The sequence below is a fragment of the Orcinus orca genome, chromosome 13 (genome assembly GCF_937001465.1).
Source record: "Orcinus orca chromosome 13, mOrcOrc1.1, whole genome shotgun sequence".
NCBI classification, from domain to species: Eukaryota; Metazoa; Chordata; class Mammalia; order Artiodactyla; family Delphinidae; genus Orcinus; species Orcinus orca.
Window position 1 is genome coordinate 44,752,954 of NC_064571.1, and position 22,720 is coordinate 44,775,673.

Consider the following 22,720-nt stretch of genomic DNA (forward strand, 5'->3'; position numbering starts at 1 on the left):
CATGTAAGTGAGATTGTTAAAAAGTTTTTTTAATTTAAAAAGTGAGCAAGTTCAAAAAGAATATATACTAAGGAAGAAGAATCATGATTATATCAAAATAGAAAAAAAAGCATTTAACAAATTCCAACACCCATTCTTGACAAAAACTCTGAACCCAGGAACAGAGGGGAACTTCCTTAACTCGATAAAGAACATCTACAAAAAGCCTACAGCCAACTTCATACTGGATCATTTGCCTCTAACATCCAGGACAAGGCAAGAATGTCCTGTCTCACTATTCCTGTTCAACATCATACTGGAAGTCCTAGCTAGTACAGTAAGGAAATAAGTAATATACAAATTGGAAAGGAAGAAATAACACTATCTTGCTCACAGATGACATGACTGTCTATGTAGAAAATGCCAAAGGTTGGGGAGAGTGTGGAGGGGAATACCTCCTGGAACTAACTAATAAGCCAGTATGGCAAGGTTGCATGATACAAGGTTAATACATAAAAGTCTATTGCCTTCCTATATACCAGGAATGGATAAATGGAATTTAAAACATAAAAAAAAATGCAATTTACAATAAATGGAGAGAGATTCTGTGTTCATAGATTAGAAGACAATATTGTCAAGACATCAATTTTACCAATCTGATCTAATGGAATCCCAATCAAAATCTCAGAAAACATTTTGTGAATAACAACAAACTGATACTTAAGTTTACGTGAACAGATAAAGTCCCAGAATAGTCACCACAATGCTGAAGAACAAGGTTTGAGGACTCACACAACCCAACTTGTATAATTACAAAGCTACAGAAATCAACACAGTGCAGAATTAGCAAAAGGACACATACATCAATGAAACAGAACAGAGCTCAGAAATAGACCCACATACATAGAGGCAACTGATCTTTGACAAAGAAGCAAAGGTAATCCAATAAAAAATAGTGCTTTTAACAAAGGGTGCTGTCCATACACAAAAATTGACACTGACCTTACATCCTTCACAAAAATTAGCTCAAAGTGGATCACAGACCTAAATGTAAAACATAAAAGTAAACAACTCCTAGAAGATAACACAAATACTGTACAATTTAGTTTCATTCCAGTCTCTGTTATGTTACAACGAGAATGTTAAATATTTTAAAGATATAATAGAAGAATATTCTGAAATTAAAAAATAACCGCATCAATGGGCCTCCTCCATCCCAGGAAAAACAATTCTGAAGCATCAACATCAAGACATATTCAGGGAAGGTTTACTGAAAACCTTAGGCAGGAAAAGTCACATTCCTGGGAAGGAAAAAGTTAACTTGGCCTTAGATTTCTCTACAGCAACCTTCAACAAGAGGGGTGGGGGAATAGACTTATCTCAGTTTATAAAACAGTTTCTCTCTGTCTACCCTTCATCCATATTCTGCATGGGAAGCTGTGCAGCAGGTTCACAAATGCGGATGATGTTTATATCTGGATGATACAAGTTTTGCTTTTTTCTAATTTTTCTGGGTTGCTTAAATTTTTTTATTATAATTATAGGCCATTTTTACAAAAACAATAAAGTCATTATTCTTGGGGATGGGGAGGAGGTACATCACTTATTGTTTGAAAGTCCAGACTCTAGGCTCAAACTGCTCAAGTTTGAAATCAGATCTGCTAGTAAATAAAGTTAACTGTTAACCATGATTAACACATGCCCTTCATTCCTATTTTTTTTTTTATTGTACTCTCTTTAGCTCATCTTAGATACTAGCATTTATTTAGGAGAAGAATATAGGAATTTGGCTAACAAGATGAAAGAAAATTCACCCACTGGGTAATTAGCCTCCAGGTAAAGGTTTTCACCCACGTTGCCACTGATCCTGACAGTCTCTAAGTAGCATGGCAGTCAGTGGAAAATCCTAACCCACCTTAGACATTTATGCAGCCCCTACTATGTGCATATATCGATCTAAACGCTTTACATTCGTTGATTCTCCTACTATTCACAACATCCCTGTAAGGTAGAAATCTTTACCATCTTCCTCCTTTCTCATTCCTATAAATGAGAAAACTAGGCCCAAAGAGGTCATGTAACTTATCAGAGGTCATACAAGTAGCAAGTGGGTAAGACTCAAAACTCCCGTGTGGCCTCGGAGTCCAGCCACATGTTAACATGTTATATATACACTAACAATGACCTCTTCCCTAGGAAACTGTGCTTATCTGCGTAGCCTCGTCTCAGGAGAATGTTCAACATCACCACGGACCATCAGTCAAGCTGAGTCCCTGACGCCTGTCCAGCCTTACTGGACACCTCTGGTACCACATCCTGCGGCTGACTGTGCAGCCTCTCCACCAAAACTTCAGTTCACTAGTGAGGCTTGCCCTTCCCAAACCAGGCCACATAAATGTGAAAAGAGAGTATTTTGGGTGGTTCTATTTTCAGTTATTAGACTTTGCTCCCTTCTATGCCTGAGTTAAGGCAAGGGAGAAAAGAAAATCACTTCAACGGCAACTTTTTCACACTTTAAATAAATACTCCTTAATATCCAGTCATTAAAAGTGCATTAGTCTCTTTCCAAGGGGTTCCTAGAGAGCATAATAATAAAATTTTAAGAGGCAGCTCAATCCTGTTTGGCCTAGATCCTAAAGTCTCGGTATTCAGTCAAAAGTCATCTATCTCCCCTCTTCCTCCAACCTCCTAGAAAAGGGCAGTTCCTAGAAGAACTCCTTTTGTTTGCAACCCAGGTAATTTTAGCCTCGGCTCTTGGCAACACAAAGAACCTGCTGCCAATTACAGCCAAGTCTTAACTCTTGGTAAAACAAGATTGTGGATCTCAGTTGCTCCCCTACTGCCTTGCTATCCAAGCCATTCTGAGCTTCGGTCTACAAGAGGTGGGAATGAAATACAGGTCCATGTGAAATATTGACCTAATACCCTAGGAGCAGGCAACAGAGGCCCAGGACTAAGCAGTGAGCTTGAAACTGCAAAATTTTGGACACGCTCAGAGCACACCTAAGTGCTTCTTTCTTATATAAAGAGTGACCACAGTGAATCATTTGAAAGCTGTCAGCTGATGCAGAAGCGTAGAGCCCTGGAGTGTAGGGTCAGTTGAGAGCTCTTCACCTTTCATTCTCTTTATTCTGTGATGTTATATCCCCTTACACATCATTAGTGACAATTCGCTTGCAATATGAAGTTTACTCGCTTCTAAGTTGCTGCGATTAAAGTGACAAAATAAGGAGCTAAGAGGTGAAGGAAACGGCTCTCCAACTGTCAAGCAAATACGAAAAATAGGTGCACTATTATTTTCCCTCTGGAGGAAGGAAGGGACCTAACATTTATCAACTGCCACTATTATCTGCTGTTTACATTTTATAAATAAGGTGAGACTCTGAGAAATGACGTAAGCTGTCCCCTAGGATGCGTAGTTTAAGAAGGACTAGACCCAGAATTTGCAGAGACTGTGTGTGGCTCCAAGTCCACGTCCTGCCCACTATACCAGGATGCTTCCGAGAGAATTTCTGTGAAAATTCGAGCTGTTCACTGAGGGAACTAATAAATGGGTCACAAGTGTAGGTACACACAAAGGAAGGTTCTTCTTGACATTTACCAGGAAGGACTAGATTTCATACTTTCTTTTGTAATGTACACAAACATATTATCAGAATATACAGATTTTAGAAAAAGATCTTTCATCCTTCAGTGTGAAGAGCACAGAGAATGATGCCTTCCCCCTGCCAAACAGAAACTTGGAATAGGATCCTCTCTCCCATCATAACTACTCTCTACCGCAAGGGTAATTTTGGAATGGAATCACTGGTGGGCTTCAACCAGTCAGCCATTCCATGAACATTTACCAACAGCCCTACTTACGCCAGGCATTGATATACAGAGAAAAAAGATGGTTTCTGCCTTCAAGAAATCTAAATTAGAATTGGGAAGGCAGATGGTAAACAAATTATTATACTGGATAAACACTCTGGGATGTTACCGAAATCCAAAGATGAGGCGTTTGGCACAGAATGGGAAAGACAGAACACCAGCAAAGGCTTCCAGTGTAGCACATGGCCAGGTGTACCTGGCAAGTACTTGGGAGCAAGTGGCCAGTTATGACCAGAGTAACTTAGGGTGTGAAGGTCCTGGAGGGGATAAGAGCAATTCAGATATGAGGTCTAAGAGCTAAGCTGGGTTCAGATTCTGTTAGGATCTCCTATACCATTTTACAAAAGGAGACTGAGTTTTATCCAGAGGCATAGAGATGCCACTGTCAGCTTGGTAGCAGAGAATTAACATGATCTGATAGAGATTTTTGGAAGATCACTCTGAAACAGAGGACAGTTTGGAATGGGAGATATTAGAGATGAGAACATCCAGGGAGGTGGTCTACTACCAGAAGTCCCAGTGATGAGAGGCTGAGCTAAGGGAGTGACAGTGGGGACAGGGGACACAGAGAAGGAATATTGAGAAGAATAAATAAATTTGACAGTCTAGGATGGTGGGCAAGGAAGAGACTGGATAACACCCAGTATTCCAACTAGGACAACTGCGATACGTTCACTGGAAGAAGAGAGGTTGGTGAAAATGAGAAGGAAGACAATAATACTGGTTTTAGATGTTTTTCTTTAATTTTTTAAACCTGTGGTTGCTTTATTTCTAACATTACTACCCCTGTAGCACCGATAAACAAGACTTCACTATTTACAATGAAAGTGAGAACACCCACAGGATATTTTAAAAAGAATAAACAAATAAATGGCTTGGCCCATTTTCCCCAGAATAAGGAAATGCAGGAGGAAATGCACCAGCCAAGAATAAGAAATAAGGAAATGAATACATGAGTCAGATAACACATTTCTACAAGTGTAAGTAAAGAACATGGCCAACAAAAGCACGAATCCCAGCTCCGCAGATTTCCCCCAGCCAAACATCATACACTCCTTCCCAAAAGGAGTTTGCAATCTGAGTACATGTTGCCTTCCACTCCCTTCCCCAACGGGCACACTTAGATTTATCATTACGAATGTTGACAAAAGAAACTCTACCTAGAATTTGTGGTTCATCAAAAATTTGGAAGTACCAAGGAAGAGCAGTAATCGCTTACTCAAGTGCCCTCAGGGGCAGTCGGATGATAGAAATGGGTAAAGCAGCCTGGATGTCATGTAACAAGGGGTGGTGAGGACTACAACGAATGGAAACGTGTCTTCCCCCTTGGGTGGTTTTAAAACAAAGTTGAAAATTCCTTGACACTTAGCCCATGGAGAGGAGGGGTCTATGACTTTTCTCTCTACATCTTGGTGGGCTGGAGACTCAACCAATAGAGTACAAGGAAAGTGGCACAGTATGACCTCTGAGGATAGGTCCTAAAAGGCCAGGTGGCTCTTGCCTTGTTCTGCTGGAACACCTGCTCTTGGATCACTGTGCCGCCACGTAGCAGGCCCGACTATCCTGAGGCTGCCAAGTCACAGAAGACACACAGGAAGACCACATGGAAAGAATGGGAGCTGCATACAGACTTGGGGATACCCAAGGAGCCCCAAGTCATCCCAGCCCAAGCACAAGATATGTGAATAAGGACACCTCCAGATGACTTCGGCTCCCCGAAGTCTCCCCAGCTGAAGACCCAGACACAGTGGAATAAAAGCAAACCATCCCCACTATGTATGCCTTGTCCAAATATCTGACTCACAGAATCCATGAGCATGATGAAAGGGCTACGTGCAGTTTTAGAACACTAGGTGCTGAGAGGGTTTGCAATAGAAAACTAGAAATAGAAAACTGGAATAGAATACTAGAGCAATAGAAAACTAGAGCAATAGAAATACTAGAACACCTCCACTAAAGAGGCAGCCACTACTTTGTCCCGCTGACTGGCGCCACGTCGGGGTACAGGACCAGTGTCAGAAGACCCTCTCTGAAGTCAGAAACCTAGATTTGTAAATGACTTTTCCAATTGTTAGAAGAATGTGTGGGCCAAATAAAACATGATTGTCACTGGACTTGGTCCTAAGACCATTAGTTTGCAACTCCTCATGTAGTATGTGGATTCTATGGAGGCAAAGGGATGTGCGCTTGGTGATGGCCACTTTCAAAGAGCACAGACAGTGGTTCAGACCACCTTGCTATCGCCACCCTGCACCACACTAGCTTTTGTTGCTGCTTTTCCTTAGACGACATTAGGCAAGAGTCAGCTCTAGATAAGTCTGAGAAACTCCCCCCCAAAATTCCTGAAGAACACTCTAGGATTTGCTTTAGTTTTAAATCTCCAATGGATTTTAAGGTCCACATTCTAACACCCAAAGCCATGGTGATAACATTCAAAGTCAAGGGCCAGTAAGTATGGAAGTCACAAATATGAGTTCAAGCACCAGGCCTGGAATCCATGGTCTATAAAGCAGAGCAGGAACTCAGTTGGGGAATAAAAGGTGAGCACATAGTCTAGTACATAATAGTAGCTCAATAAAAGATAAGTGTATAAATGAATGGATGGATAAACAACCATTTCAATAGATGATTTGTCTAATCTTCCTTTAAGCTGTATTTTGGCATCTCCACAAAGACAAAACCACAACCTAAATTCACATAGGTCTTAAAACTAATGTAAATTGTTAAGTCTCTAAAACAGAAATGACCAATTCCCCCAAGTTTCTATCTCTGCTGGAGACTGACCAGTACAGCTAGTTCATTATAATCCACTATAGAATAAAACCTTTGCCAAAAATGAAAGTATTAAACAGACGAACAAAAAAGGCCACTCTCATTTAAACTACGAAGTAGGAAGTTTTGCATACAAGTCAACATTTACTTCTGGAAGAAAAAAAAACAGACTCCTGTTTGCATCTCTAATTTTTACCAAATAGCACCCATGCCTAAATTAATCTTTTTGTAAGTGACTAGGGTTTTGTTTGTCTGCTGTTTTCATTCTCTTTATAAGGAGCAGAGAAAAGGCACATGAGACTCCACAAGAATGTTTACTTTCAAATAGGTTGCCTTCAACAAATTAGCATTCTATTTACTTTCTGTGAAATCACTGGACCACAGCCATCTGTAGAGGAAGCTATGATATAAATGATCATATCAAGACTGAGTATATGAAAGACGACTTGAATATGAACTCCGAGAGCAAATTCAAATCTGCCACCATTCTGTGATCTGCTCAGAGAAGGATGGCTCAGAATGGGCAGACACTGACACCACGGCCAAAGGACTCCCTCCATTCCTTTCCTTTCTGCCTGAGTTTGGCCCCAGGCCTGCACACACAGGAAGCCCTTGAGACAGGTGAAGAATGCCTGCTGTCTCCTGTCCACATTACAAACAGGCATTTCTGAGATTCCATACAGGGTACAGCAGGAAATTCTGGTTTCTTTGGTATTTAGACATGCCAAGAGTTTACAAGGAGATGGGAGGACACATCCTTACCACCAGCTCTCCTGATAATATCCCCTCCTCCCCCACCTCCGTTTTATCACATGTACTGGGTGAGCCTGGAGGAGGAGAATGAGGTGGAAGCTTGAAATGATTACCCTGAAGCGTATAAAGTCACTCTGAAAGCTCCTGAGTCAAGCTGGGTTCAAGACATTGTTGACCCCATGGCAAGGGGCTCATGACGGGCCCAATAAATTCTGAGTTTCTAGTCATCACACCAGGCTCTTCTTGATTTATATGAACCCAGGATTCCACAAGTCATGACTACAGGGAAGCAAAGGATCCTGTGTTGCTGTAACATATACCGCTGTGTCAAAATGCTCCGCTGCAGTGAAGCTGCATCTTCAGTGAGTTAACGATATTGGTGTTGGTACAGGTAAGGTCTATGTTTGGGAGAAAGCATGCACGTGTAAGAGAGAGCAGAGACCTAGAACAAAGCTTCATTTTATAGATAAAATTAGCCATTTATCTTTTCTTTCTGAGCTAATATCATGTACTATCCTGAATACTACTAAAAGCTGGCTTTTAAATAAATAAATCTTCCGATCAGAACTCAGAATTGAGGCAGACGGGCAACTAAACGACCCCAAAACTCAAATTCAACCCACTGATGTAACAATAAAGATCACATTTATCTAATTAAGCTAGTAAAACGTGAATTCTGCCCACATAGTTCCATAGTAAAGAAAGGAAAAAGGGGAGATTCACACTGAAGAAAGCTGTGTGTTGATGGATTCAAGGATAACCATTAAGCTAAATTTCTCCAGAAAAGTTTGTCACTTCTATGAAAACCATTCAAAATGATCAGTACCTTAGCAGCTCTAAGCAGAGGTTAACAAAAGCTTGGTTTCCTTTAAAGAATTTATCTTTTGTTTGCTCTCCAGTCCCAGACGGCATCACAAAATAAAGAACAGATGGTGGAGACTAAACGAGGAGACCCTGAAGGTGAAAGTTTTCAAAGATGCACGAATTTAAACGTCTACCTCTGAAAAAGACAATCCCCACGCCTATGAATTAAGCTGATTGTGTGTTTTCACAACAGGCCTATCATCACAGCTGAGGCCAAGTACACATCCTCGGCGACAAGAAGAATCAAGAAATGGTACTATCTGGGACCATCTATTCACTGGTCCAGAAACCCAGCTCATGTAGCCAAACGTTTGCTTCTTCTGGCGCCTCTGGGTTAGACCAGGGGTTTTCAAACTTTGTAAAAAGTCACCTTTGTTGCAGTAGAAGCTTAAACAGAAGTGTGAACAAACCAGTTAAATGCAGAGCTGCCCCAGCTGAAGGGTGCCTGTGGTGGTCTGAAGGGGGTGGCAGAGCCTGGCCTGTGCCCCGCACCCACCCTCCTCTAGGGCTCAGTGGAGCACAGTTTGAAAAACCATCTGAGACTTAATCTACAGCACCATGGGCTAAAATGAGACCAAAACACTAAAGCAGGAAAACATCAGAATGAATGAAATGTAAAGGACAAACTAGGTTAATTTTTCTACATTAGACCAACCCAAAGGTCAACAGGTTCCAACATTATTTTTCTCACTTTAGTGTTTTAACAGACTTAATTTACTGATTTCCACTTGGTAGTATGTGCCTGCCTTCTGGGCAACTAAGCCATGTTTTCCCCAAAACCTTATAACATCTTTATTACTGACCCAAAAGATATTAGTCAGAAGAGGGGTTTTCTTAATGATGACCCTCGTTGTAAAACTCTCCCACTAAAGAACAGTAATTCACCAAAGTCTTTGCTAGAAAAATAAAATAATTGGAGAATTAAATGATAGTATAAATCTGGGCACATAAAGCCCTGAAACCCGGATCACTGTAAAAATTCTTAGTTCAGGAACCCTTAAGAAAAGGAACAAACCATTAAAATTAAACTGAGTTATAAAATCCTAACAAGGGATTTTTTCTTTTTAAATGCTAAGGAACTACCTTCCCTAGTCCACTTAGTTTAACCACAAGGTCTAAACAATTGAAAACATTTTACCTTCCTCCCCATATGAGAAATTAATGTCGCTATTAGGAAACACTCTTGGAAAGCATTTAGTATCCTATGTAATCTAGCCTCTACCCACTTTGCAAAATCATCTGCCACGACCTAACAAAGATATCCAGCACAGACCTACTCACATCCTCATGGCTCCTCAATACTGTCTGCTCATTTCCATCTCATGCCATCTCTCCCAGACATCCTCACCCCTCCTGCCAACGAATCCAAATCCAACTCCTCCCGAGACTCAACCTGACAACAGGGCTCCCTTGAACGGCCATCTCCCAGGCCCACAAAGGCCCAGAGCACCAATAGCTCATTCCATCCCTTTGGCTGTTAACTGTACACCTTCTCTGTTACCCACCTCCTCCCACGGATACAGCGGACCGTGAACTAGTATGAAGGGCCTGTGGCTCACTTTTCTGCTCTACCTTATAGAGGGTATCCCCAGGCTGCACCCCCATGGGACGCACAAACACTTGCCGAATAAATACGTATGTTTATACATTATTCTCAATAGTCACTCATCTACATGAGACAGTACAGACATTTATACGAAGCAAGTGAAACACAAGCAGAATTTTGTTTTCTACTACCACCTACACCCTTGAGTCTTTTACCAGCTGATGCTTCTCCCAACTATCATTTATGTTTGTTTTACTATGCTGTTTATCTCAGGACACACTCTGATTAGCCTTGGTCGTAATAAATCTCTAATATCCCCGACGTTGTTTAGAATGCGTGGCTGCCTGATGAGTCAAGGCAAAGATTTACAAGGAAATTGTGCCTTCCCTTCGGTTAATGGTGCTGTACCCTCCCAGTTTCACTGAAGAGCCTCACTCCAAAGTCGTTCAAGCTCAAGCTATCAAGTTATAGGATTAAAGGGCCAAAGAACGGAGAGAATGGCTCTTCTTCTGCCCCAAGGTTCCTGGAAAAGATGACCAAAATCTGGTTGGATGGGACATAACAAAAGTGCACGAACAGCCTGGTGACACTGCCTTACTCTCTACCGAACTTGAGTTGATAAGCCATACTCTCCCATTCGGTACAAAGGTGGCAAAGAGACTTGAGAAAATGTAGTCTGCAATGGAGTCGAAAGTAAAATCCTTCGCTCTGATTTTCCAGAGCACTGTCCCACTGAGACAGGGGAAAATAAGAAACTAGATGCAGGATGCACGTTTCACACGTGGCCAGCCCATCTGAGCCTGCCATCTGAGACCTGCCCAAACAGAAGAAATCACACTTCAGGACTCCACGAATCCCAAGTCACCTCCGCTATAGCCTCTTTAGCTCCCCTGTCACCCATGAGGTGTTCAATCATCACTGTGGCTACGTCAAAGGGGACTGGGTCTCCTTGGACATCGCTAGGTGAACTGCTGCAACCCCGACAAGTTCCCAAGAAAGCACAGTGGTGCAGGGAAGCATTTAGCACCAAGGTTCTCAGGTCGTGCCATGCACAATGAACCCTCCACCTGAGCCCAGAATCCCTCCCGGATAACATCCTCACTGCTCTCTTAGGAGCTCAGGCCCAGCTGCACAAACTCTGGAGGAAGGCAGGTGGGGTGGCAAGCAGGGAGAGGAGCCCCCAGTCCAAGCTGATCAGACCTCCAGGCTGTCCTTGTGAGAGGAGGGGCAAGAAGCTGGAAGTGGTACGTGGGTTGTGGTTCCTGGTTTCCATCGGTTCGTTCAGACCCTGCCTAAGTGTAATGAACACTGCGGGTTCTATGTTTATCAACACGCCAAGCTGTGTGGAACTAGATTTTCTCTGATGTCTGGGATAAAAATTAAGTCCCAGGGCTTCCCTGGTGGCGCAGTGGTTGGGAGTCTGCCTGCCGATGCAGGGGACGCGGGTTCGTGCCCTGGTCCGAGAGGATCCCACATGCCGCGGAGCGGCTGGACCCGTGAGCCATGGCCACTGAGCCTGCGCGTCGGAGCCTGTGCTCCGCAACGGGAGAGGCCACAGCAGTGAGAGGCCCGCGTACCGCAAAAAAAAAAAAAAAAAAAAATTAAGTCCCAAAACATGCTGGACACACAGAAACGCACTTTGCATTGCGTTGTGGAATCTGAACCCTGGGCTGTATGTTATTATTCAAAAAAAGTTTATTAGAGATATAGAGCTGTATCAGCACAACGTGAGGGAGAAAAACTACCCTTTAGTAAATACATATTTTTTTGTTTCTAAATATTCAAACGATGTTTTAGGAAATGATGGTGTTAATAGATGATTATTTAACAGTCCATACCTAACAAAAGTAAAAAGTTGGCAATTCCACATTTATTCTCAGGTTTTATATACCTGTGAAATCCAAATTCTGAGACTACTGACTTAGAAAAACTCTATTCCAAGCCCCTTACTTGAGGGATAAATTATTTTGCCTGCAGAAGTGGGTGGTGTGCTAAAGGTCACACAGCAAAGTATGACCTCGAAAGTGGCAGAGCCAATTCTGTACCCGAATGTCCAGCTGGGCAAGTGTGCCATGATGCCCTTTATGAAGTTAGGGCAACACACTGTAACTCCATGAAACAAATGTGATTATTTTTTAACTGTTTTGAAATACGTGTTAAATAAATACCACTTTTACTCACAATTAAAACAGAATTTGGCTAAAGGATGTTTATAAAATTGTTTCATTGTTTTAAAGCTATAAATGAAGCTTAGAGGCCATATGCCGACTTAAGGATGGGTATCTACATATTACTTTAACATACGGGTGAAATTCCACAGATACCTACAAATGTAAAAATAACTAGCTATGCCTTGTGAATAGGTGTAATAGTACTAGCCTAGCTTTCTTTTTTCAATGAATGCCTGTTGTACACATGGCTGTACAGAACTCTGGCAAGAACAACGTTTCCATCAAGGACAGATTCAAGTGCTAGGCCAATAAAATCCGAAGTGGGCAATTCTGAGATTGCAACAGGAAAAAGCCAAATAAATTAAGGGTGAAAACCATGTGGCATATAGTTTGAGAGTTAAGAAGGACTAAGTATCGGTCTTCATTTAAGAGCTAAAGGGATACTGTAAAAATAAGCAATTTTCAAGCCTGTTCTTCCACAGATTTTGAAAAGCTTGGTTCCTAACTGTTTCTCATGAAAGTCACTATACTGAGGGGCTATTCATGGCAAACCACCTGGATAATGTTTATGTCTAGACCCCTAACTGATCATAACTGTAAAGGTACTCTCTTCCGAAGTACTCTCATAGGTACAATAAGCAGCTAAATTCAGCCAGTTCTCCCCCGACGGCTCCATAACCAGGGCGATTCTGGTTGGGCCCTGTAACAATGAGGCAGCTGGCCCTGCCAGTCGACATAAGACAGGTGCCCATTGGCAACAAGGGGCACTACCAAATAGATAGACCCTTTGAAATTCTTTATGGCATCCCCCTCACACAGCCTCTGTCTGCTATTTTCACTCTCTCTCCTCCTTCCCGTAAGCTGACTCTCACCTCACTTTCCTGTGAGTCACATGGAATCCATCATCGGCAGATATGACTAAATGACTTGTCTTTCAGGGTCTGATTACTCTGTTTAGGTGAACGGGTGAACTGGCGCTTGCTGTCCAGGAAAATCGAAAAGATGCTGAATTCATGAGCACGGTTAATTTGAATTCTCAAGAGTGGTTCAAACAGAGCAGGCTGCTTGGAACAGAAATTTGCAACTCAGATATTCTGACCTTTTAAATGCCATCAAAAGTGTAACGTAAGTGTACTTTACTTCTGCCTATAGTAGCATAAATCAGAATAACGGGCTTAATTAGTTTTGTTTGCAGTAAGCTGAGTTATTAAAAAAACACAACTCCTTGAGAGCAGTTGGTGTTGCCATCTGGCACATCCCCTTGCTCCTGGTCTTTCCTTCTGTTTCTCGTGCTCCAGAAGCTGACACTTCTCCAGACAGAACCTTTTGGCTATGAAGACAAGCGGATGGGTGAGAATGCGACTAAGGTCAAGCCATCGTCACAAGGCTGTTTATCTGGAGGAGTGTGGTCTTGCGGTGGGGAGAGTCCGTGTGGGAGGAAGAAGGGCAGGAAGGCTGTTGGCCTCTCAGGCCAAGAGCAGGAATACTCCTTCCACCAAGAGTGCATCTCAAGACTTGATCATCCAGCTGTGAACAAGTGGACCCCGTCTAACCGAATGAGAGACTCCCAGGCAACAGATCCCAGCTCCCCTCCTGCACCTCCAGCTCTTCTCTGGAACCTCTCTAAGCCCGAGTCTACTGACATGCACCTTGTCTCACTCATCATTGCAGGTCGCTGGTTTTCTGGAATTTCCAGCAGGAATGGGGCAAGACCGGGTCCCTATTCCATTTAGGGTCTTTACTGTTAACAATACCCCTACATCAAGTGCCTTGAAAGTCTGGAAGATTAAATGTCTTCTGTATAAAAATGACACCTTGCCCTGGGAGTCAGCAGGACTCTAGTCTTCTACTAACTGGCAATTGGCCTTGGGTAATTCACTGAACATCTCTGGAAGTCAATGTTCTCAATCAGAAAATGGGAAGGTTGAAGTGCATAAAATGTAGAGAACTTTACAGCTCCAAGTGTTATGACTGAAAGTGCCCTGATTTCTTAGCGTTAAAATAGACATTCTCGGGCTTCCCTGGTGGCGCAGTGGTTGAGAGTCCGCCTGCCGATGCCGGGGACGCGGGTTCGTGCCCCGGTCCGGGAAGATCCCACATGCCGCAGAGCGGCTGGGCCCGTGAGCCATGGCCGCTGAGCCTGCGTGTCCGGAGCCTGTGCTCCGCAACGGGAGAGGCTACAGCAGTGAGAGGCCCGTGTACCGCAAAAAAATAAAAAATAATAAAATAAAATAAAAAAATAGACATTCTCAATTAACCAAATAAAATAAATATATACATACTCATGTATCTATGCCCCCCAATGCACCCAAATGCAATTCATGCTTTTTAACCTTTTTGAAACAACTAGCAATTATGGACGCTCAGGAAGCTGTAGCTGCACACCATCCAGATCAGGGGTTGCCCCTGAAAGCCAAAAGATCCCTCAGTAATTGGAAGAAAGATGAGAAGACCTTTCAGAAGACCTTTCTTTATCATCAAGAAGGAATGTACCTGACTAGAAAAACCAACTCACTCAGGAAGCATCAGAGACTGCCTTTGAAGTTCTGATCATCAAAAGGTAACCAGAACATTCTATCCCTCAACCATAGCAGTAGGCAAAAATGGGGCTATAAATATTTTGTCTGCAAGATTTTTAAATGTAAGGATCCACTTTGCTTTATATAGCTGAAATTGAAATGAAGTCATTCAATGTCTTCAATGCATTTAATAATTGATGAAATATGCATACAAGAACACTCAGTACGTGAGAGAGAAGCAAATAACTGAAATACAGATTTAGAGCAATCACCCAACCCAACCTTTCTCCATAACATATCCTGTCTCATAGAAAAGCCCACAGAAGGACTAAATAACTAAGGATCTGAAAAAGGAAAAAACTAAAATATCATTCCCGAAGTTTTCGTTTATCTGTAATTGAATATGTGCCTAATTTCAATCCAGGGCCAAGACCAAATCCCAAGACTTTTTGTACCCTTCCATAATGATTCAAGTACAGTAGCTCTATAATACATTTAACTCTTTGTTACATGAAAACTGTAAAGGACCCAACTGTGTGTGAATAACCCAGTCATTGTCTTATCTTAAGGACAAACTAGTATTGCCTTTATAAAGATGATAAAGCAAGCTACTGTTCCTCTGCCATTTTGTCATTTCTAAACACCTCTTCTGCTTCTCTGCTGTTGAAGAATCCCTGGTCTCAGAAAGAGGAGCTACTCTTTCTATTGGAAACTCTTGAATGACACTCTAAAGAGAAGGCAGTTTATGTCAGGAACAGCAGTAACTTGATTAGAGACGTATAAACTAGAGCTGAGATTTCATGTCTGTATTCGCAAGTGCCCCATGGCCTACTCTCGATGCTGAATCTGTAATTTCCTAGAACCCTTGAAAATCAGCCCATTTCAGAAAATGAAACTATTCTTAACATCTCCCAGAATCAAATTCAAAAATAAGTATTTTTCTTCAAATATACACAAAGCTTACCATAAACATTATGCATTAAAGTAGTATTAAGGCCAACCTGATTGTTCCAAAGTACCCAAGAAGCAAAAATAGCTGAGTTGTTACACAGGTTCCCCAGTGCACCGGAAGGAGAGCGTTCCTATGAAACCTTTCGTAAGCTGAAATGGGATAAAGTGAAGCAGCAATTACCTTAGGACACATCTGGCTAACAGATGCACAAAGGAAATCGAGATAAAGCACAGGTGCTCATAGACAGTTTAAAGCTACGGTGGCCTGAAGCTAAGTGTGGTTCCCGGGGAAGGAACTTGGCAGTGCCACTCTCCCTGCTCGGGGGATCTACTGCCTCTACAGGGGTTCACTGCAAAACAAATGCTGAATGCTATTTTTTGCTTTTCACCTTTTTCATAAAATTGAAAATCCGCTTTAGATTTCTTTCAGTTAGTGAAAACAGGTACAAAGGTAGGTCCTTGGTAAAGCAAACTTTTGTAAAGCAGGGGACACCTGTATTACAGAAATACTTCAATTATCTGAAATATAGTCAAGACCCAGAAAACAAGCAAAAACTTTTTCAGCCCAAATAACCAATAGATGCATGACACATGTACCTTGCGCAAAAGCTCATGCACTTTACTCATAGAAGGATACTTCAAGGTCACTTACTCTTATTTTCAACACAGTTCTAATCAGTGTGATTATCCATTTTCCCAAGGGAAATGGATAATCACATTAGATTATCCATTAGAAAGAGCAGAGCAGAAATTAGAAACGATGAGGATATGATGTTAAAGCCAGGCCAGGTGAGGGCAGCAAGGAATATTGCAGAAGCATGCTGGTACTAGAAGTGACTGAAAATCTATTAAAAGTAGATACTGGAAAAAAAAAAAAGCCACCTGGGGCCATTTAATGTAGGGACTCACAGTTCTATCTAGCTTCAGAGTTTCTCAACATCAGAAGTGGCTAAAATGAGAAATTTTAGAGCCTAGGTCCATAAAGTGCAGCACACTGGCCCAATGGTGCTATGCAAGTAAAACTTTGTTTTCAAGCTTTTGCAAAGTTTGGCTTCACATTCTTATTTCTGAGCAGCGGAGCTTGACTACACTGATGCCTCCAGAATAAGGTATCATTACTGTGAGTAAACGTAGAGGCTTAGAGCAAATCACCGCTTCTGTACTCACTTGACACTTGCGAAAATGAGTTATCTGACGAAATGGAATACTCACCCTAATTCTGTTCTAAGTTAGGTTTTTTCTGAATTATTTCAGTTGAAAAGATAAAGGCATTACTAACTCAATGGTATTTTTTCTATTATGTGTATCTTCTGAAAACCTGCAATGGATCCCCAAATGCAAATGTTTAATTGATTTCAACTGGGTCTAAAGGGCTCAACCATAATTAGGGGAATGGGATTCCTCTGGCTTCACAGCATCAACTGGCTTATGTGACTGAATTCCAAGGCACTTGAAGATTTGTTTGCTAAACAGAATCAACTGAATAGTGGGCACTGTTCACATGCAATATTAAAGTTACTGAAATATATATACACACACACAGCATATAGATAATAGAGATAATCTCCTTAGAAGATTAACATTGTCCCCTAGATTTAAAGAATGTTTATAGCTTTGTGCTATTATTGCCAGTGCAGTTGAAAACCTTACATCCTACTAGAAATTACCTTTCTAAGCCATCTAGGTTTTCCAATAATAGTTCACCTCTTAGATATTTTGCAATATCTCAAACTATATTTTCAACATTAAGCATTCTATGTCATTAAATCAAAATGTATTCTTATGATGAATGCAACATGCTTTGCACAAACAGGTATAGTACAATCGATTGATTTTTCCAAAACGTCTTAAAATTGATGTCCTATCAAAGTGAATATAAGGCTACCAAATTACCATACTGAAGCTTGAAGACCAAAAACTACTATCTAGTTCTTTAACCATCTACGTGTCAGCTCACACAACAGAAAATACACTCAGAGGACCTCAGTTAAAATCAGTTCTGTAGCATTTCCATAACTGTTAACTGCTGACATTTTTCTCCCAAGAGACATTCAATTTCTATTGTCCAAATTCATTCATAAGTGATGGTCTGACTTTCTCTAAGCAAAATAAAAGATTTATGAGAGCAATCACTCATGCCGTAGTGCACCACTACTTAATTCACAGACAGCCTTGCTTCAGAGAAACTCTGCCGGGCTCTTCCACACATAGGTTATCTCACCCCTAGCAGACAAGGCCATTTTTGTGTTATCAGCGTCTTTCGTTTACTCATTAACAGAGAATAACAAGACGTCTTAAAACTCAAGGTAAAACCTATAAACTGGGAGATTTGAAATGCAGGTTCTCTTGTGGGAAATATTCGTTAGGATTGCAGGTGCCGCGTGATCTACATTCACCAAAAACATCCACTGGAAATAGGTTACAAACTCCTGTGCTTCTTTGTCCAGCGGGATATGAAGGCTTGAAAAGGTCGTCTTAAATGACTCATATGCCAGAGTTTCCCCAAATTAACCAAATAATCCCACCCACCAAAAACTCAAATTTTCAACCCATACCCCTGAAGAAGTACATTATCAGATAGCCTTGGTCTGGGGTTGAGAGGGGTGACGTTTTCCAGTACCTGCTGGCGTCAGTCCTTCTCAGTCCTGGAGTTCAGCAAAGGAAAGGAAGAACTTTCTTCTTCGGAGGACGCTTGGGTGTTTGAGAGCTTCCCTCACACCAGCCCATCTTAACCAACAACCACGCACCTCGGCCAATGGTTTCCACCTGGTCTGCTCATTAGAATCACCTGAAGGGCTCTTTTTACAACGTGCCCAGGCCCAGTACCAGACCAATTCAATGTGCATCTGAGTGTGGGATCCAGGCACCAGTGTTTTTTCAAAGTCAGCCCAGTGATTTTAGCCTGCAGCCAAGCTGAAAAACGCTGCTCTAGAGCAGTGATCTTGAATCAGAGTCCATTTTGCCCACTCCCTACCCCAGGAACATTTGGTAGCATCTGGAGACATTTTTAATTGTCACAACTGGGGGTTGCTTATGGGTAGAGCCCGGGATGCTGCTACACCTCCCAAAACGCACAAGACAGCCCCTCACAACTTTCACCTGCTTTTTGTTAATGCAGAAACATTCAAGGGCTCATCCAAAACACTCACCTCTCACACCAACCCCACACAGAAGGATTCTGTAAATGACTCAGCAAATTTGCAGTTTGGGATTTACCTTGCTGCTGGTTTTCCTATCTGTTTATAAGACAATAATTCAACCCAAGTGTGTGGGGATTTAAAAATATGAAAAAATCATGTCTCACTATCCATATCAAAAATTAATTTGTAACAGCAGGATAAACACAAGCTACCAGGGCCCAAGTTTATAGGCTGATGATCCGTAAACACCTCATCGTGCCTCTTCATTTTCCAATTAATTATTGAAATAAAAATGCAGCGCAGATGGACTACAAATACACTTTGGTGAGGATATCCACTGTCAGAAGATGTCACTTAAGAATGAGAAAACCCGAAGTAAACACAAGAATTAAACTACAGTGTCATTCTAAACAATGCATCTATGTTACATCAAATTTTTAACTGAATAAAATTGTTAAATTTTAAAAAACCATTTGCCTGACCATGAAATTTATCTGAACCCAGGCAATAAGATTCAATGATTAACGCCATCCCTATCTAGAGACAGACCTTACTTTATACAAAGAATTGCTTAAAAATTGCACCTAAAATCCCTTCTTATAAGTTAAATCACACATTAAATTAGAGAAGTTCTTTATTTAAGTAAGCCTTTTTGTAAGGAGAAGAACTGTTTTGTAAGTGAACCAGCTGCCCTTAAGTAATCTTTATTTTGGTTCAAGATAAAAAGTTTCCTCAAAATAGTGCACATTTACTTCTCATGCTCATTAAAAAGTAATCAAGAAGTGGAAAAGTCATTAACTTTACCTTCCTGTTAACACATTACCCCCTGAAGACAAGTTTCATGGCCGATGACACATCTTGTGATAGTAACACAACCAAAATATCTTTTTAAATGACTTTCATCTCTTGTGAGAACTGCACAGCTGAGGCTGCCCACAGCAATCAGGGCAGCATCTCCTGGAAGGAGTGAGGGAAGGGTGCCATCAACAAAGTAAAAGCCCCAGCCAGCCCGGTGGCTTCAACACAACAGGTGAATTGGCTTCTCCCAGCTTTCACCTCCCAGCACGTAACAGAGAAAGCAACAGCATCCGATCTTTCCCATTCTTTCTAGTTCCATCTGTGCTTAAAATATTGGACGTATTAGAAGCCAAGCTTCAGGAGTCAATTTTCAGCACTACGAGAAAACGATGAGGGTGAAATGGAATCCAACAGGTAAATCCCCAACTACAATATTGAAAATTTACCCCTTCGTGTCACTGCTAAAATTGGTGGCCTCCAGCACTGCTCAGAGCTGACTGCACATAGCCTCCAGAGCAGCTTTCAAATAAAGTGAAAAACGCCAGATATTTTGGATGCAGAAACCCCACTTCATAAAACCAATCGTTTTAGTTGTAACTCGGCCACAGCTGACATAAAAAAAGACCCTCACAATTCTTTTAAGTTTTTTTTTTTCCTCTCTTGAGTTTCAAGTGGTTTCATAACAAAGATGCAGAAAAGTAAACCTCTTCCAAACGGTTTAGAGCTGCCTCAGCCAATGCAGTGGATGTTGCACTTTGGAAACCAAAGGAGTGTCCAAACACATCTGTACATTTAAAGGGGAATATTTAAACAACCAGAAAGATGACTCGCCATGTAAAAAGGCATGCTACTCAAGCATTGACATATATCCACTACCAACCGTAAAATAGATGGCTAGTGGGAAGCAGCCGCATAGCACAGGGAGATCAGCTCGGTGCTTTGTGACCACCTAGAGGGGTGGGATAGGGAGGGTGGGAGGGAGACGCAAGAGGGAGGAGATATGGGGATATATGTATAGCTGATTCACTTTGTTATACAGCAGAAACTAACACACCATTGTAAAGCAATTATACTCCAATAAAGATATTTAAGAAAAGGGAAAGAAACCATCTGATGCATTTCAGATGCAAAGGAAAGTCACAGAGTCATGCTAAGGCCCCCAACACAATGGAGAACATCCTCAAGGAAAAGTAAGGCATACTTACAGGCATTCAGGCAACCCAGCGTCAAGCCTGTTTAAGGACACCCTAGTTATTTTTTAATGTTATTGTTTTTCATAATAAATACTCATTTCTTTCTGCACATAAGCTATTAGCTGGACTCAAAAACCTTTGGTCACCTGTTCCAAGAGAGCCCTTGTAGGAAACTGCACACAAGCAGGAAAATGTTCAAGATAGAGAAATCTTAGATTGGTTCTATTTTTATCTTCAATGCCCACAAATCTCACCCTGACTACTCAGGGTCCCACGGAATTATCGTTCCTCTCCTTCCCCTGCCCCCTCCTCCCCAATATTCTCCAGGCTCCCTGGTAACTGCATAAGATAGAACAAATGGAGGGGGAGACACACACATCATGATTTGGGGGCAAACGTGTGTTCCTCTCCCCAACCCGCCTCCGCCCTAGCGCCTGCAGTTTCTAACATGGCCGCAAAGCCTTGCATCATTCATAACTCTCTACCCAGTGGCCCCAGCAAAGCGGTTCCCCAGCACGTACTGACCCACCGTTCATGCCACTGTAGACATTCCGGTGATGGGGTGACAGATCCTCTTGCGCCTGCCTTCGGAGGGTGCCCTCCCTGCTGCCACCGCCGCTGCCGCCGCCGCCGCCGCCGCCGCCACTGCTGCCTCCGCCCACGTGTTTGTGATCGGGGCTCCCCCCGTACTGCTGTTTGAGGTGCTCCGGGCTGGTGCCCCGGGCTCTGGGTAGCTGCTCCAGGCTCCCGCCGACGGCGTGTTTCTGAAGATGCTCAGGGCTCCCTCCACTGTGCCTGGCGTGCTCGGGGCTGCCCCCGGGCCTGTGCTTCTGTAAGTGCTCCGGGCTCCCGCTCAGCACGTGCTTGGGCAGCGTTTCGGGGCTGCTTCCCGCGTGCGGGTGCCTTTGCTGTTCGGGGCTGCCCTTGCACAAGGGTTTGTGGTGCTCGGGGCTGGGTCCTTTGAGGGCTTTGGGGTGATCTGGGGTCGCGGAGGCCCTGGGCTTCTGCAGATGCTCAGGGCTGGCGCTCCTGTGCTTGGAGTGCTCCGGGCTGCCCTCGGCCCGGGGCTTCTGCAGGTGCTCCGGGCTGCCGCCGCTCGCGTGATGCTTGTGGTCCGGGCTGTCGGTGCTGCCTGTGCTGGAAGTGCTGCTGCCGTCGCCCACGTCCCGCACGTAGGGCGCCGTGGTGGCAGCAAGCTGGCAGAGGCTGGCCTGGCTGTCAATGGAGCAGCGGCTGCCCGCGCAGCCCGCGCCCTTCTCCTCGTCCAGCAGCACGCAGAGCTCCTTGAGCTCCATGTTCTCCTTCACCACCTCCTCCTGCTTCACCTCCAGCTCCTTCAGCTTCTGCAGGTATAAGGCCACTTCCTTGTGCATCACCCCCGCCGTGTAGCGGCCCAGTCTCTGCCACTCCCGGGACACCCTCTTGCCCTTCTGCCGGTCGTCATCCAGGAAACAGCAGAGGTCCCTCAGTTCCTGGTTGTCCTCCTGGAGTTTCTGGTTAATATCCTGAAAAGAGACACACAGCCATTCAAGCCAGGTATGCGTGGGAGGCGACACCATGCTCATACTTCTGGGAGCCAGGGAGCCTGGAATGGGTGAATTCTCTGTGATGATAGGGGAGGGAGGGAGAAGGTGAGAGGAAGCTACAGATGTGTAGCTGTCCAAAAAATTAACAATAATGGGTATTGATTCTGCTCCCTGCCCCATGCTTTACTTGCATTATCTCATCTACTTCTCACCAAACCCTCAGGGGATATTATGGTTCTTTTACAGACGGGGAAACGGGACCTCGCAAAGCTTCACTTGTCCAAGGTCATCCAGTCAGCCTTTAGGGAGCAGCTAGTTCATTAACAGGAAATCAGTAGGCTCCCTGCCCCACCTTCAAGGAAGAAAGATGGCTGCTTGTGATCTGTGAAAGGCTTAACAAGCTCTGAGGCAACAGGCCTTTCGTCAGCGCAAACGACAAACACTGCCTAGGTGTTCAGCCCACGACCCGGAGAAGCAGCCCCAACCCCTGCATGAGCGAGCAGCAAACTGTCCTCTGGTGGCGTTTCAGTCCTGCCCATCCAACCCTACTTGCCATCCTCCCTGCACGGCTCCCAGGCAGCTCACCTGGAGCTCAGGTTCTTGTGTGATATTCAAACTCCCCCCCTCCCCCCAAA

General features: G+C 43.1%; 1 protein-coding gene and 1 long non-coding RNA gene across 9 annotated transcripts in view; one reads left to right on the plus strand and one right to left on the minus strand.

Annotated features, from left to right (window-relative positions):
- The window catches only part of LOC125960818 (uncharacterized), a 480,299-nt gene that overhangs the window by 213,059 nt on the left and 244,520 nt on the right, over positions 1 to 22,720 (plus strand). The gene's annotated exons all lie outside the window — the stretch shown is intronic.
- Positions 1 to 22,720, minus strand: part of CCDC85A (coiled-coil domain containing 85A) — a 224,772-nt gene that overhangs the window by 170,745 nt on the left and 31,307 nt on the right. For all 8 annotated transcript variants that reach the window (XM_049695967.1, XM_033414229.2, XM_004284387.3 and 5 more), the window contains one exon: positions 21,089 to 22,064. In XM_049695967.1, coding sequence (XP_049551924.1) covers positions 21,089 to 22,064 — 976 coding nt within the window. The remainder of the gene's footprint in view (positions 1 to 21,088; positions 22,065 to 22,720) is intronic.